Raw genomic sequence first — 13,528 nt, 5'->3', positions numbered from 1 at the left:
AAAACTGAATGGTCTCGTCATATCAAGATAAGCAAGGCTGCCTCTCCCTCTGCTCTTCCTGCAACTGTGGTGCATTTCAGGCAGCTCCGGAATTGTTTTGAAACAAATTCAGAAGTTTTAGAAGGCAGGTACATGTAATGATTGTTTCACTGTTCTGAGGTTAATGACAAAATGTTACAATGTTTGAGCCTTGAGATATTGCAGATTTCTAAATACATTTTATTGCATTTGGAAGAGATTTTGTATTCTTGAGAAAGTGCAATGCAAAAATGAGTTGAGACACAATGGCCTCAGAGCAAACCAGACTTATTCCCCTTAGTGGAAATAGAGGGCAGGGAAGTCAGGCTGTGGTTCCTGAAATTCGCCAACCTAATATCGCTGTGCCATTCTCTCCTCTGATCCAGCGCCACCCCCTGCACTTGATATCTGTTTACTTTAGAGGAGGCGGTTTTTGAGAAAGGATCATAAATATCCTGGCCCAGTGCCCCAGGAGCCATGACAAGCAAAAGAACATACTCGCCTGGAGATAGGCTTTGTGATATTTAAATGTGTGGGTTAATTTTTTATCCACTGTAATAACTGGTTTTTTTTTTTTTTTCCCCTCTCTACTTCTTTGCTATTTCTGCTCTGAAGCCGTGAGCACAGAAATCTCTGCAGGCAAATTACTCCAGAGCATATTGCAGGACAACCATAACGAACAGTTGAATTCACAGCATCTGGATTCCTGATCCTTTTCCGAAATGGCAGGTGTGAGTGGCTGTATAAAATATTCTATGTTTATCTTCAACTTCTTGTTCTGGGTGAGTGTTTTTCTTTAAATTATCAATTTTATGCAAGAAAGAGGATCTTGATATAAATATCATAAACAAGAACAGACTCTGCACCAGAGAAATAAGAGAAGGAGGGAAATATATTTTCCATTTACTTGTTTGGATTTGTTTGTTCTTTCTTTGGTTATTTCAGTAATTGAAAATGAGCCAATGACTCAAAAAAGTACACTTCAGAATCTGGGAGGATAAACATTTCATAAATGTTTTGGTATTGCTGCAAAAACAATCACAGAGGAAAACATACCCCTTAATTAAAGAACGATTATTCTTAGTTGTATATAGAGCAGGCCTCCCTGGCCTAAGGACCCTGTGGGAGAAACATGGTCTGATTCCACCCAGAGCCCAGGCCCTGGTTCCTGTCCTTCACATCTGGGTTTGAAACAGGTTAATCTCAGGGTGTGAGATGATAAAGACATGGGAAGAGGATCATTTTCAAAGCCACAACTAAAAAACCATGAGTCATGAAAAACTTGAGGAGGAAACAATAAAATTACTTGATCATAAGAAGATTAAACTAAGCCAGTGGATATGTATTAGCATTTTAAAGTCAGTATTTCAATGTGTCATCACCCCACCTTTTAATCAACGGGGTTTGTATTTTAGCAAGTTGTTGTATTTCTCTTGAAAGTCCACTGACACAGACATAATCAACAAATTGATAGGTAACATCTAGCATTGGAAAATGGAAAAACAAGGCGTGAAAAGGGCAGTGTGGAATGTTGGGAAATTGACTTTATCATTTTTCATATATATGGTGCAATTAAAGACTGTTTAAAAGTATATCAGTAGCAATAGCTCAAAACACTTAAATAAAACAAAGTATTTTGCATACTGGATTTAAAAAATTGCTTATGCAGTACAAGGAAGAAAGAACTCTGGTTTTGTGTTTGTACCTGGTTGCCTTTGTAAACAGAAAACTGGTAAAATATCTATGGTTCAGTAAATTTCTGTTCTAGTAAAATAATGATGGACTTAAAAACTGCATGAATACAGTTTTATTGTATAGAATGACTTTCCATTCAATAGTCAGTAGCCCTAATGAATGCAGATAATATGCGGGTGAATTAACTAAGGCAGTGGATATACAAATAAATAAAATAAAATAAAGAGTTGTTCTTCGTACTTTACTTTTCCCTAGAAAAATGGGCTGCTTTTGCAAATATTAAATGAAGCTCATGCATATAGGCCAGTGTTTTAAGTTAGTCCTGATAAATTTCTTCTCTTGAAATATTTAAATTGATTAAACATCTTGAGTAGAATATAAAGAAAGAAATGCCGCGTTCTTTGGTTTGGTTTTATTTCTAGCTTTACATTAGGGAGTACTTCAGACATTCACAAAAGAACACAGAATAGGGTAATCAACCCCAGCAACCAGCCCCAACAGCCACAAAAACATGGCCAGTCTTTCTCCTTCCAGACCTTCATTCCCTTCCTCCACCCCACATTGCTTTGAAGCACATCCCAGATATATCATTTCATTGTAAAGATTTTAGTATATATCTCTGGAAGATAATAATTCTTTTATAATATGTGACCACAATATCATTATCACACTTAAAAACTTAAGAATGTCTTAATCAATTATCAAACATCCACCTCGGGTTCAAATTTCAAGTTACCTCATAAAGGTTCCTGGTTGAATCAGGATCCAAATAAGGTCCACATATTGGAATTGATTAACATACCTTTTATGTCAATTTTAGTCTGTAGTTTGTCCCTCCATCTCCATTTCTTTGTCTCCCATTAAAATTTTACGTACTGGTGTGTACCGTTTATCTTATCACATTTCCTGAGGTCTGGATTTTGCTATTTGCACACCCAGGATATAGTTTAACATGTTCCCCTGTCCTCTTTATTATCTGTAAGTTAGTAGTTGCATCTGGCAGCTTTATAACATTCAGGGTTTTGTTTTTTTTGGCACAACTACTTCTTAAGTGGTATTTTACTCTTTAATCAGGGGGCACATGATGTCTGATTGTGTCACTATTTGTGATGTTAGTAGCCATTGATGCTTAAGTACCTATATCCATTATTCATTATTTCATTAAGAGGTTCAAATTGGTGAATTCTATCAACTTTTCTTCATTTATTAGCTGGAATACTTTCAATAAGGAAAAATTTCTCATTTACTGTTCAGTTGCCATGGTACCTAGTTTTTATTTTTTAAAAAGTAGTATAAATACTTCTTTCTTACTCTTTACTAACCTGATTTCAAAATGATCAGTTAACTTTCTAGTGTTATCCAACAATGATAGACTAGTATTTAAATACCATTATGAAATGCTAGATAAACTCCATTACAATTTTACCTTTATTGCTTTGCAATTTATTCCATCTTTGGCTAGTAGGAGCTTCTTTAATTTGGTGCCTGAGTCCTTTTGACATGATCCTACTAAGTTTGATAAACCCTTGACTATTTGGTATGACAAGATGTTTCAGGCTCACTTGCCTATTTCCTGCCCAGACCTGGAATCAGCTATTTCTCCAAGAAGTCCTGATACCCTGTCTTTAAAGAACTGTAGCCATTGTCGTCTTTATATGATGTAGAAGATATATGGCCCATTTAAACAAACTAAAATATTAAGGTGTTAATAAATTCATGGCTCCTATTTTATTAAGATGTCCCCAAATACCCAAACCAATAGCAATCTTCAAATTATGAAGTTAAAAATATTTCTTTCTTATATAAAAACATCATGGAAAGTGCTAGTAGCTATTTGTGAATACATTGGAGATCAGTGTTTCATTAACTAGCTAATCAGGAATTTGTAACAGAACTGAATTTTAAACCAAAATGATAAAGACAGTCTAGGTTATAGATTCAGGATTATATATTTAAGATTAGGGTTCAAGGCAGGTTGTAGAGGTCTGTACCATCCTGTACCCAGAAATTATCACTGCTTTCCTGGGAAGCTCTGATTATTTTACTGTTACTGTTATCTGTTTGTTTCTCTGATAACCCAGATGTCAGTTAGACATTTCTAACTTCCCTCAGGGATTCCTCCCATCAGCATATGTGTTGAGATCTACAATCTCTATATAAGAGATCTTGAAATGGAGTTTCAGGGAGAGCAATAGCTGTAAAGATCAGTGATGAATTAGCCAACAGGTGACATCAATATTTTTTTTTATACTGATATCCAGGATAATTTATTCCACTTGTAAATCAGCCCATAAATATGACTGCATATAATTTTCAAACATTTGGCCTTTGTAATTATCATTTTTTTTATTTCAGCATATTATGGGGGTACAGATGTTTAGGTTACGTATGTCACCCTTACCCCCCTCCCCCCAAGTCAGAGCTTCAAGCATGTCCATCCCCCAGATGGTGCGCATTGCACTCGTTATGTATGCATCAAAATCTAGGCAAGAGGAGTCTGTGGGGTTAGGAAATACACCTATTTCTACTCTCCCATCTACCCCCAACCTAGAGCTCTCTGTTGGAATTTTACGATCCTTCATAGGAAATTAGCAATTTGTCACATTTCTAATGTTTACTTAAGCAAAAATTTTTACAGTCCCACTGATGTGGTTTTCTTGTAGATGTCCAAGGCCATATATGTTTTCAAATGCATTCTTTTTGGGGTAACTTGTGAAACTAAGCCTTTGCAAAGTAGGGCCAGATGTTGAAATATTTCTAAGATATGCATATGGTCATTTAATCTAAACATACCAGTTTCTTTTGGGAAACTTGAAGATATGCCACATAAATATGCAGTGATTTCCATTTGTTTGAAATACTAATTGAAGAAAAACATGTAAAAGTGAAAATCATTCCTAATCACTCATGCTAGAGTTTGATGCAAGTTAGAAAATTGGAGGTGCTGTAAATAATAGATACATTATAGGTACAGAACCTATTTCCCTGAGTCTTGAGTCAAAAACAGATGAATTCTCCTTTTTTTATGCTCCTCTCTGGTAGATCACGACTGGGAGTATTGTAGATGCTTAGAGTATCTTAGGGGTCTGAGTAAGCATGGAACAGTGGATGCAGAAAATGGTGACCAGAGACAGAGAGCTGCGGAGGGGCTAGCTCTTAAGGAGGGAAAGCAAAGTGAGGTACATTACCAATCCCAAAGGTGAGAAGAAAGCACCAAATTATAAATCCAAATGTATCAGTAACTGAAGAAAGCCAGTGCATGAGGAGGTTTGAAAAAAGTAGAAGAAAGTCAGAATTTGGAGAAAGTCCGGGAACCAGCATTTCAGTGTTTGTCATTGTGTTTTACGTGTTGTCTGGGCCTCTAGATTGGATGTGCTGAAAGCAATTAGAAGATTGGAGGCAAAGCCAGTCTGAGATAGGAGTACATTAAAAAGAACAGGACACAGTTAGATTCTATTTTGTCAGTTGATGAAATCCCCCCAAGATAAAGAGTTAACAATGGCTGAAATGTATGAACTTTGTAAATACAGTGGTTGCCTGCCACTGTGCAATCATGATAGAATTATAACAGTGACAAAAGGCAGTAGAGCCCCACGGTTAATAGCTCAGGCTGGATATTAGCTCCTTCATCACTACCTGGGCTTGCTTGGGATAATTAGCTAACCTCTTTGTGCTTTCTTAGCCCTTATCTGTAAAAATGGGGATGGTAGTAGTATCTACTTCATGGGGTTGTTGTGATGATTAAATGAGTTAATATACATAAAGAACTCAGAATGACACAAAATAGATGTTTAAGAAAAAGACATTTCAACCAACATTGTGCAGGTAGTTTTATGAGACAGAAATATGAAACTATTCTGCATAGTAATGAATAAATTTCAATGTTGGATTTTAAACAGAGGAGAAAATAAGATGGCAAGAACAATGATAAGGCAGAAATTCTCCTTTCATAAATTAAAAGAATGAGGAAAAAAAAAGTAGATTTTGTAAATGGACACTGAGATTTAAATCCTGAATCTTATCCCTTATTGCTTTGTGACCTGGAACATGTTCCTTGCCTTTTCTGTCCTCCAGTCTCTGCACTTGTAAAATGACAATAGTAATTTTATCTGGCAGGATTAATTGTAAAGATTAACTAAGGTACTCTGTGAAAGCTTATAACCAAGTACTGGCATGACATGTTCAGTTAATGCTATTTTCCTGATTCCAGTCATCACATTGCTTTTTCATTTAAAAGTTTTCAAATCTGGTGCGATAGTATTTTATACATAATGCACTTTTAAAAATTAAATATAATTTTAGCCCTACTCCTCAAAGGGTAAGAAAGCTGTAGGGCTAGAGGGATATTTCAACCCTGAGGCTGGCCTCTACTTTGTATATCTAGGACCCCAAATTTCTCTGTCCAAATGTCCTGAGACTTCTAAATCAAACCTTTTTTTTCAGATCATTAAGTGGGCACATTTGTCAAGGCAGGAAGATAGAACACATTTTTTTCCTTCATATTACCTTGAGTTATAACTTCCTGCTCTACAGACCTGTGGTCTGTGGGCTGTTATTTGTATTCTTGCCCCAGGCTCTTCAAATGTATGCACAGGTCTACCTGTGTTACTTACAGGGAAGTTGTACTTTTGAAACAATGTGATAAAAACATTTCTGAATTTGCAACATTTTATGATTCAGAAACATCAGGATACAGATCAAATGCTGAACATTTATCTCTTTTTACATGTTTTTAAGTTATATGAATTTTAGTGTTTTAGTGGTTATTCAGGCCCTGTTTGTGTGAGGAAAAAAATGTGGTTGATTTCTTTTCCCTAAATTTAGAGTTATTTAAAATCAGAATTTGCTGCAGTTGTACTGGGTGCTTGGTTTACTTAACAGAATTAGAATTTGCACATGAAGGCAACCATGGAGACACATGAAGTGTGCACTTAACACATTGATACAATAAACATCATTATTTGGGGGCTGAAGATTGACAGCCGGGTGTGGTGGCTCACGCTTGTAATCCTAGCACTCTGGGAGGCCGAGGCGGGCGGATTGTTTGAGCTCAGGAGTTCGAGAAAAGAAACCATGACAGCAAAATCTGCTAAAGATTGAAGATTTTAATTTACTCCACTGGTTTAGAGCATCAGAAAATCTGATATTGCTGAAGGGTAGGAGACCATCTCAATAGATGAGAGGTGGATTAGGCCATGCCTGTAGAGGGAATGCACAGGAATTGCTCCTCCAGCAGGAGGTCTGTGAATTACCATAACCCATGACATTAGAGGCTGAGGCAGAGTACCCATCCTACTCTTAATAAATGATAAATCGGAATAAGTCTCATCTTACTCAAGGAGGAATAAAGGAAAATAGAGGATAAGACCTAATCAAAAATGCTGTTGAACAAGTAAAAGATATTGTTACCCTGAAGATTTAGAGGACAAGCACACATCCCTGAAAGAAACACTGCAGAATCCTGAAAAATATATCTGGAAATTGGTATTCACAATATGATGCTAGAAAATAACTTGCCATGAAACATGGCTGGAGACCATAAGAGAAAATAAGTTAATTGGAAAACTATAGGATAAAATGTAAAGGGAAATGGATAAAATAAATAAAGACTTCAAGTAAATAATAAACATAGTAGCATAATTAAAATTCACTGTAGATATCACATTAAATGGAGACAGTGATATAGAATCCCAAATTGAGAAGCTCTCCCCAGACGAAAATTAAAAAAAAAATAAAAATGACGCAAAAGAAGATGATAGATACAGACAACAGAGAACAAAAACCCAAAACAAGCTGTATTCCTAAAGGACAGGACAAAATAAAGGGAACAAAAACAATAATCAAATTAATGATGGAAATTTTGTAGAGCTGAAAATATACCTGTATACAGATGGAAAATGCCTGTTCTACCTTAGTGAAAGAAGACATCCATGCCTAGATAAATATTATGAAAACTACTAAATTAGTTAAAAGACACATAAAAATTTTTACAAATGTCTAGATATAAACAACAATATCAAAAACCAAGCAAACAATGCATGAACAAAAATAAGGCTGATCATAGACTTCTCCTCTTGTAACACTAAATGTCAGAAGATAACGGAACAGTGTTTGCTGAGTATTCAGAGGCTTTCACAGTGAATAAGAGAGAAAGATGTCTTCAGATACTTATATTGTAAAATTTACTTAAACATATTCCGAATGATTAAGGTATGAAATAAAAGTGGATAGTTTAAGCATGGGAAAATTATGATAACAAAGATCTGGAAATAAAGAATTCACCTGTCTAAATGGTTGTATTTTTTATTACAAAGTGGATATAAATCTAGAAAATATTTTTGAAAGAGAAGAAAAATATAGAAAATAATGATTTACTTTGAGCTAAAACCCAAGACTGAATACCCTAAATGGTATCTATTGGATTATATGTACTTCTAACATTGTTAGAAGTACATATTAGTAAATATAATCACCATTAATTCAATTTAACAAATCTCTCAGTTTTTGATAACTCAACAAGGAAAAGAAAAACAGAGATACAGAAGATAAAATGATATAATTAATAAAGCATATTCAATAGATTTCTAATAAACTTTGTACTCTCTTTAGACTTTATTGTCTTTTCCAGTATCTCTGGATCTTTAGAAATTAATGAAGGAAATGCAAAAAAATTCTCACAAGCAATAATTGTACAATCTGCATTCTCTTACTTCAGTACAATTGAATTAGACTTTCTATAGTCTCAGGAGCAGTATAGGAAGAGTTCACTTAAGCTTACCTAAAAGGTGTCCATTTTGGACCAATAATGGTTTAGCTCCCAATCAACTTCTCCTCCTAGCATAGCATTTTCAGCACTCTCCAAACACACTTCAATAAATACCCAAATCAGGACAGAATTGAGAGGGAGGAAGCAGGGATGATTGGAGGACACATTATCAGAGAAGAGGACAAATCAACATGCTACCATTTATCTTTGTCCTGGATGGTGTTTTCCCATTTTCTTCCTGGCATTTCATAGTTTTCAGCTTCTGCCTAGTCTTAGTCTGCTCAGGCTACCATAGCAAAATGCCATCAACTTAGGTGGATTAAACAATGGAAATTTATTTTCTTACAGTTCTGGAAGCTAGGAGGTCTAAGATCAAGATGTAAACCACTTGGGTTTCTGGTAAAGACCCTCTTCCTGGCCACCTTCTTGCCATGCTGTCACATTGCCTTTCCTTGGGAATGTGAATGGACAAAAACATCTTTCGCACAAGGTCACCAATTCTGTCAGATTAGGACCCCATTTTTTTGAGCTCATTTAACCTTACTTGTCTCCTAAAAGCCTTATCCCCAAATACCATCACATTGGAGGTTAGGGCTTCAATATATGAATTTGGTAGGGACACAATTCAATTCATCACATATCCATAAGCAAATATCGACATTGCCTAATTTCTTAGAATGGTGGTCCAGACCAACTGCATCTAAATTTTATAAAAAGAAAGATGTCCTGAGAGAGCTGAGTGAAAACTACAATAATTCTCTTCAAAGAGAAAGCAGAGTGGGGGAAAGGTAAGCCTAATCAGTTCTGCAGTATCCACTGATGGCAGACCTGGGGGCCAACATACTAACCCATTTCCTTTCACAACCTTACCAACGGAAAGTAGGACAGAGCTAAACACTTCTTAATTTATGCCCTTAATTGTTTAAAAGAGTATAAAAGATTGGGGGACAAACCCTTAAAGCCCAAGTGGGGGAAGGTCTCAAAGAACCATTACAAAGGTCAGTCTTCCAACAATTGGGATGAAGTAGTTTAGCATTAACCATGACTCTAGGATGATCATTCTTGATAGAAAAGAAGTTTACTTTTAAAGTCATTCAACAGATTTATGAATAATTTCATGATATTATGACTCTGATCATTTTTTTTAATTTCAGCATATTATGGGGGTACAGATGATTAGGTTACGTATGATGCCCTTGCCCCCCCTCTCCCCCAAGTCCGAGCTTTGACTCTGATTTTTGCATGGGAATTTCTCCAATCAGATGAGAGTGATATATTCTAAATATTTGTTTCATCTTTAAAATAAAGTTTGAACCAGTCTGAGCAAGAGCGAGACCCCGTCTCTACTAAAAAAATAGAAAGAAATTATCTGGACAACTAAAAATATATATAAAAAATTAGCCAGGCATGGTGGCACATGCCTGTAGTCCCAGCTACTCGGGAGGCTGAGGCAGTAGGATCGCTTGAGCCCAGGAGTTTGAGGTTGCTGTGAGCTAGGCTAACGCCATGGTACTCACTCTAGCCAGGGCAACAGAGTGAGACTCTGTCTCAAAAAAAAAAAAAAAATGAAATTTGAAAAAAAGATAGAAATGGGAATAGAAATGATAGTTTAATCAACTTTAAATCTCCTAAAATAATTTTATCTAATTGTGAAGATTAAAGTTGGACAAAATATTCTTGACTTCTGAAATAATTGGGTACTCTTTATTTTAAATGTTAATGTTACAGAAAACTTTCAGTGGCCGAGAAGATTAAAAGTTGTATTTGAGGGGTAGATTTAGTTGATTTCATGATTTCATAACATTTATGAATGATTTGATGTCTAAGTACATTGAAAAAGTAAACAGTAACACACAAACAAAAAAGTTAAAGTTTTAAAAAATATCGTACTCTTATTATAAGTTCTTACCAAGTTCTTGCTGAGAGTTCTTAAAGATTTCTCATTTATAGTTTAATAAATATCAGGAAAGAGTGATAATCATAATAGTTACTAGAACCATTAATATTATTTTTAGTTAAAGCTAAAGGCCAAAGTGGCTATTAAGACAATCATTACAAATCAATTTGTGAAAGGAGAAGAAAAAGAAACAATCAGTGAACAAATCAAATAACAAACAAAAAATCCAACTGGTATGAAATTACTGAAAATTCCACAGGGTCTCATTATCATTTGATATAAATTCTCACTCACAAACTCAAAGAACAAGAAAGAAACAACTGCTAAAATGACCATTTATCTTCATTTTCAAATAAAAATAGGATTTAGTGGAAGGATGCTATAAAAACACAGGGCTGAAGAAGTTAGGAGAGTTTTTAAGCTCTAAAGCTGTGTTTTTTATGATTTGTATTTTATGGTATGTATGTGTGTGCATATAAGATAATTAAAACAGGCTATTTGGTGGTTTGATAAAGAGCTTTGGAGTTTCATTGTATTAGTTATTTTGTAGTAATTGAAATATGCAGTAGGGGCAGATCGGTTAGGAGTTGCCCTAGATGTCCATGATGTGACTGTTTCCTCTCAGTATTCTAATTTCTTTATCCAAAATAAAGGGTTTGGACCTAGTCGATTTCAAGGTCTTTTAGGGAGCACAAATTATTTGGTTATTCAGTTACTCATTGCACTTCCTATTTCTTTACAAAGCCCTTGGCTCTATTGCCTCTGCAAAATTAATGAGAAGCCATTATAAGTTCCGTTTGGGGGTTCTAGGCCTATGGCTCAACCAGTGGAAGCAATGGCGCTCCGAGGACACTGGGGTTTGGAGGACTCAGACATTTCTTTGTCAGAGCACGGAAAGGTCAGAATTGTGTAGAAAGTCCTCCAAGGCCTGCTGTGTCTGGTATGTAACCAGTCCTGCTCTTAATATCTCTATCTAGTAATAGATCTCTGATTTTTTTTTTTTTGAGGCCACAATATATATCTTTTTTTTTAAACCCTGAAAGACAAGAGTTTTCCTTACACTAAAGTAAAATGTGTTTTACATTTTATGTATTGGCATTGGTCCAAATTAAATAATCTGCTAAAGTCATTAAAGGAATTTAAGACTTTAAGTACTGTTCTTCATTGTTCCTTCTCTGTGGGTAAACTTCACCACCTAAAAGAGCTTGTTTAGAAAAGAGTTTATTTGGGTTCAAAAAGTGTCAATTAATATTTGTGGTTATTGCTTAACTGCAAACTTCGTCAAATGTCCTACTGTTCCCTGTCTATCCCAATGTCTCCCTCCCTCTTGAATCTTGAATGAATGTTTGGTGATTATTAATAGTTAGTTATTCCCTTCTTTCTTGGTCCAACATAGCTTCTCAGAGACAAACCTGGGGCGTGATAAGGGTATTTTATCTTTAAACTGTTGTGACTTATCTTTTGTATGGTACAACCTAGCAAAAAACATAGGGTTGAAGTTACAACATGGAAAATAATCTTTCTGGCCTAATGGGGATGACTTCTTGTCCATACATCTAGGAATGGACTGTGGATGAGAAATAGAATTACTCTCATCAAACTTATGAATTACCATGGAACATTTCAGTGATTATCTGTGCATGAATATGCCTCATTTATGTCTCTCAGGTTCTAATGGTTAGTCAATGATAACTGTTATATCCAGATGGATAGGGGTGTGTGCAATTATAGTTTCATTTAATCTTAATTGTACTCTAACATTTTTTGTTTTTTTCTCTGCAGCTATGTGGCATCTTGATCTTGGCACTAGCAATATGGGTACGAGTGAGCAACGATAGCCAAGAGGTAAATACATAAATACAAGCTGCCCTGCTCCCCAAGTAGTTCATTTTTCCTATAATAATGAAAATAATGACAATAATAATCATAAAATTTCTAAAGCATTTTTCTTAACTGCCTCATGTAATCATTTGTGGTGACATGTGATTTCATAATTCAATTCAATAAATCAAAATTACTTACTATTGGCTGGTACTGTGCCAGGCATGGGACAATCTTTCTAGAGAATGAAGGAAGTGTATTCCAAAACATAGAAAGATTTCAATGAAAGTGGAGGTGGGAAGGGGCCAAAGTGGAAATTTACTTCCTTTATGATTTGTTTAAGGCCAGCCTGAAGTACAGCTTGAGGATATAGGCCACCTCTCCTCCCCACCAAGAAAAACAGTCTTTGTAGTAGAAATTATTGACAATAATTTAGCAGATTCCAAGGTGGTTGATCCAAAAGGAAAGAAGGTGAGACGTTCTCTTGAAGAATTCGAATCTGTGTTTTAAAGGCAACGAAGTAAAAGGCTGTATTTATCTATTTCTATTTACCAGTTTGTATTTACCTGTTGCAACTGGCATTGAAGGTAAGCTCTTGCAACAAGAGGCTAATCATGTTGGTGTCACTCATAGTTAGCTGGGGATGCCTTCTCTCTATTCTTCCTATCTCTATAAGGTTGACATGACCCATTTCCATCCACCACACACTATTCTGTGTCCAGGGTCAAAGCTCTTACCAAGATCTACAGTTATGAAGGAACTTTATTTCATATGGTTAATTCTGGCTCCAACCTTTGGACTCCACAGGGCCAAAGTATCCATACCACAGTATCACAGTGTGGAAAGAGTGGGGGTGGGGAGGCGGAAGGGAAGAGTGTGTGGAAGGGTTATTCTGTCAGTTCTATCTAACATATGCCACCTGGCACCATTTCTTGGCTCCCCTGCTTCCACTCTTCTCTCTCCTCTCTTCTTTTCAGGGGCACCCCACCCTCCCAAAATTATTATTCTGACTTCATGCAGAGCAGGTTACTTGTTCTTTGTTGTCTTGACTTTTGTCACTATTCAAGGTCACATCTTCTCCTGCTAGAGCCTTTTCAAGGTATTTGCCCACATAAAGAGGGTTTCCCTTCCTTAGAGGAATTTTGATTCCTACTTGATAATTATTAAGAAATTATTAAGCCAAGAATTAAGACAATGCATTTTCTATCACAACTTATTACACCATGGTGCAACTAAATGCCTCTAGACATAGCCTAGTGGAAAGAAAGATTAAAAGTGAATTAACATCTGTTTTCTTTCCTAAAGTGGATGGCTTTTCTGGAAATTTCTTT

General features: G+C 35.7%; 1 protein-coding gene across 1 annotated transcript in view; it reads left to right on the top strand.

The window, feature by feature from the left end:
* The first annotated feature begins 740 nt into the window (after positions 1–740).
* TSPAN8 (tetraspanin 8) overlaps positions 741–13,528 on the top strand; it is a 29,577-nt gene continuing 16,789 nt past the window's right edge. Inside the window, exons 1-2 of the mRNA XM_012642026.1 lie at positions 741–800; positions 12,159–12,221. Coding sequence (XP_012497480.1) covers positions 741–800; positions 12,159–12,221 — 123 coding nt within the window. The remainder of the gene's footprint in view (positions 801–12,158; positions 12,222–13,528) is intronic.

This window comes from Propithecus coquereli, unplaced genomic scaffold (assembly GCF_000956105.1).
Source record: "Propithecus coquereli isolate 6110/MARCELLA unplaced genomic scaffold, Pcoq_1.0 Scaffold172, whole genome shotgun sequence".
Classification (NCBI taxonomy): domain Eukaryota; kingdom Metazoa; phylum Chordata; class Mammalia; order Primates; family Indriidae; genus Propithecus; species Propithecus coquereli.
Note: the sequence above shows the minus strand (reverse complement) of the source record. Positions and strands in the feature narration are given on the sequence as shown.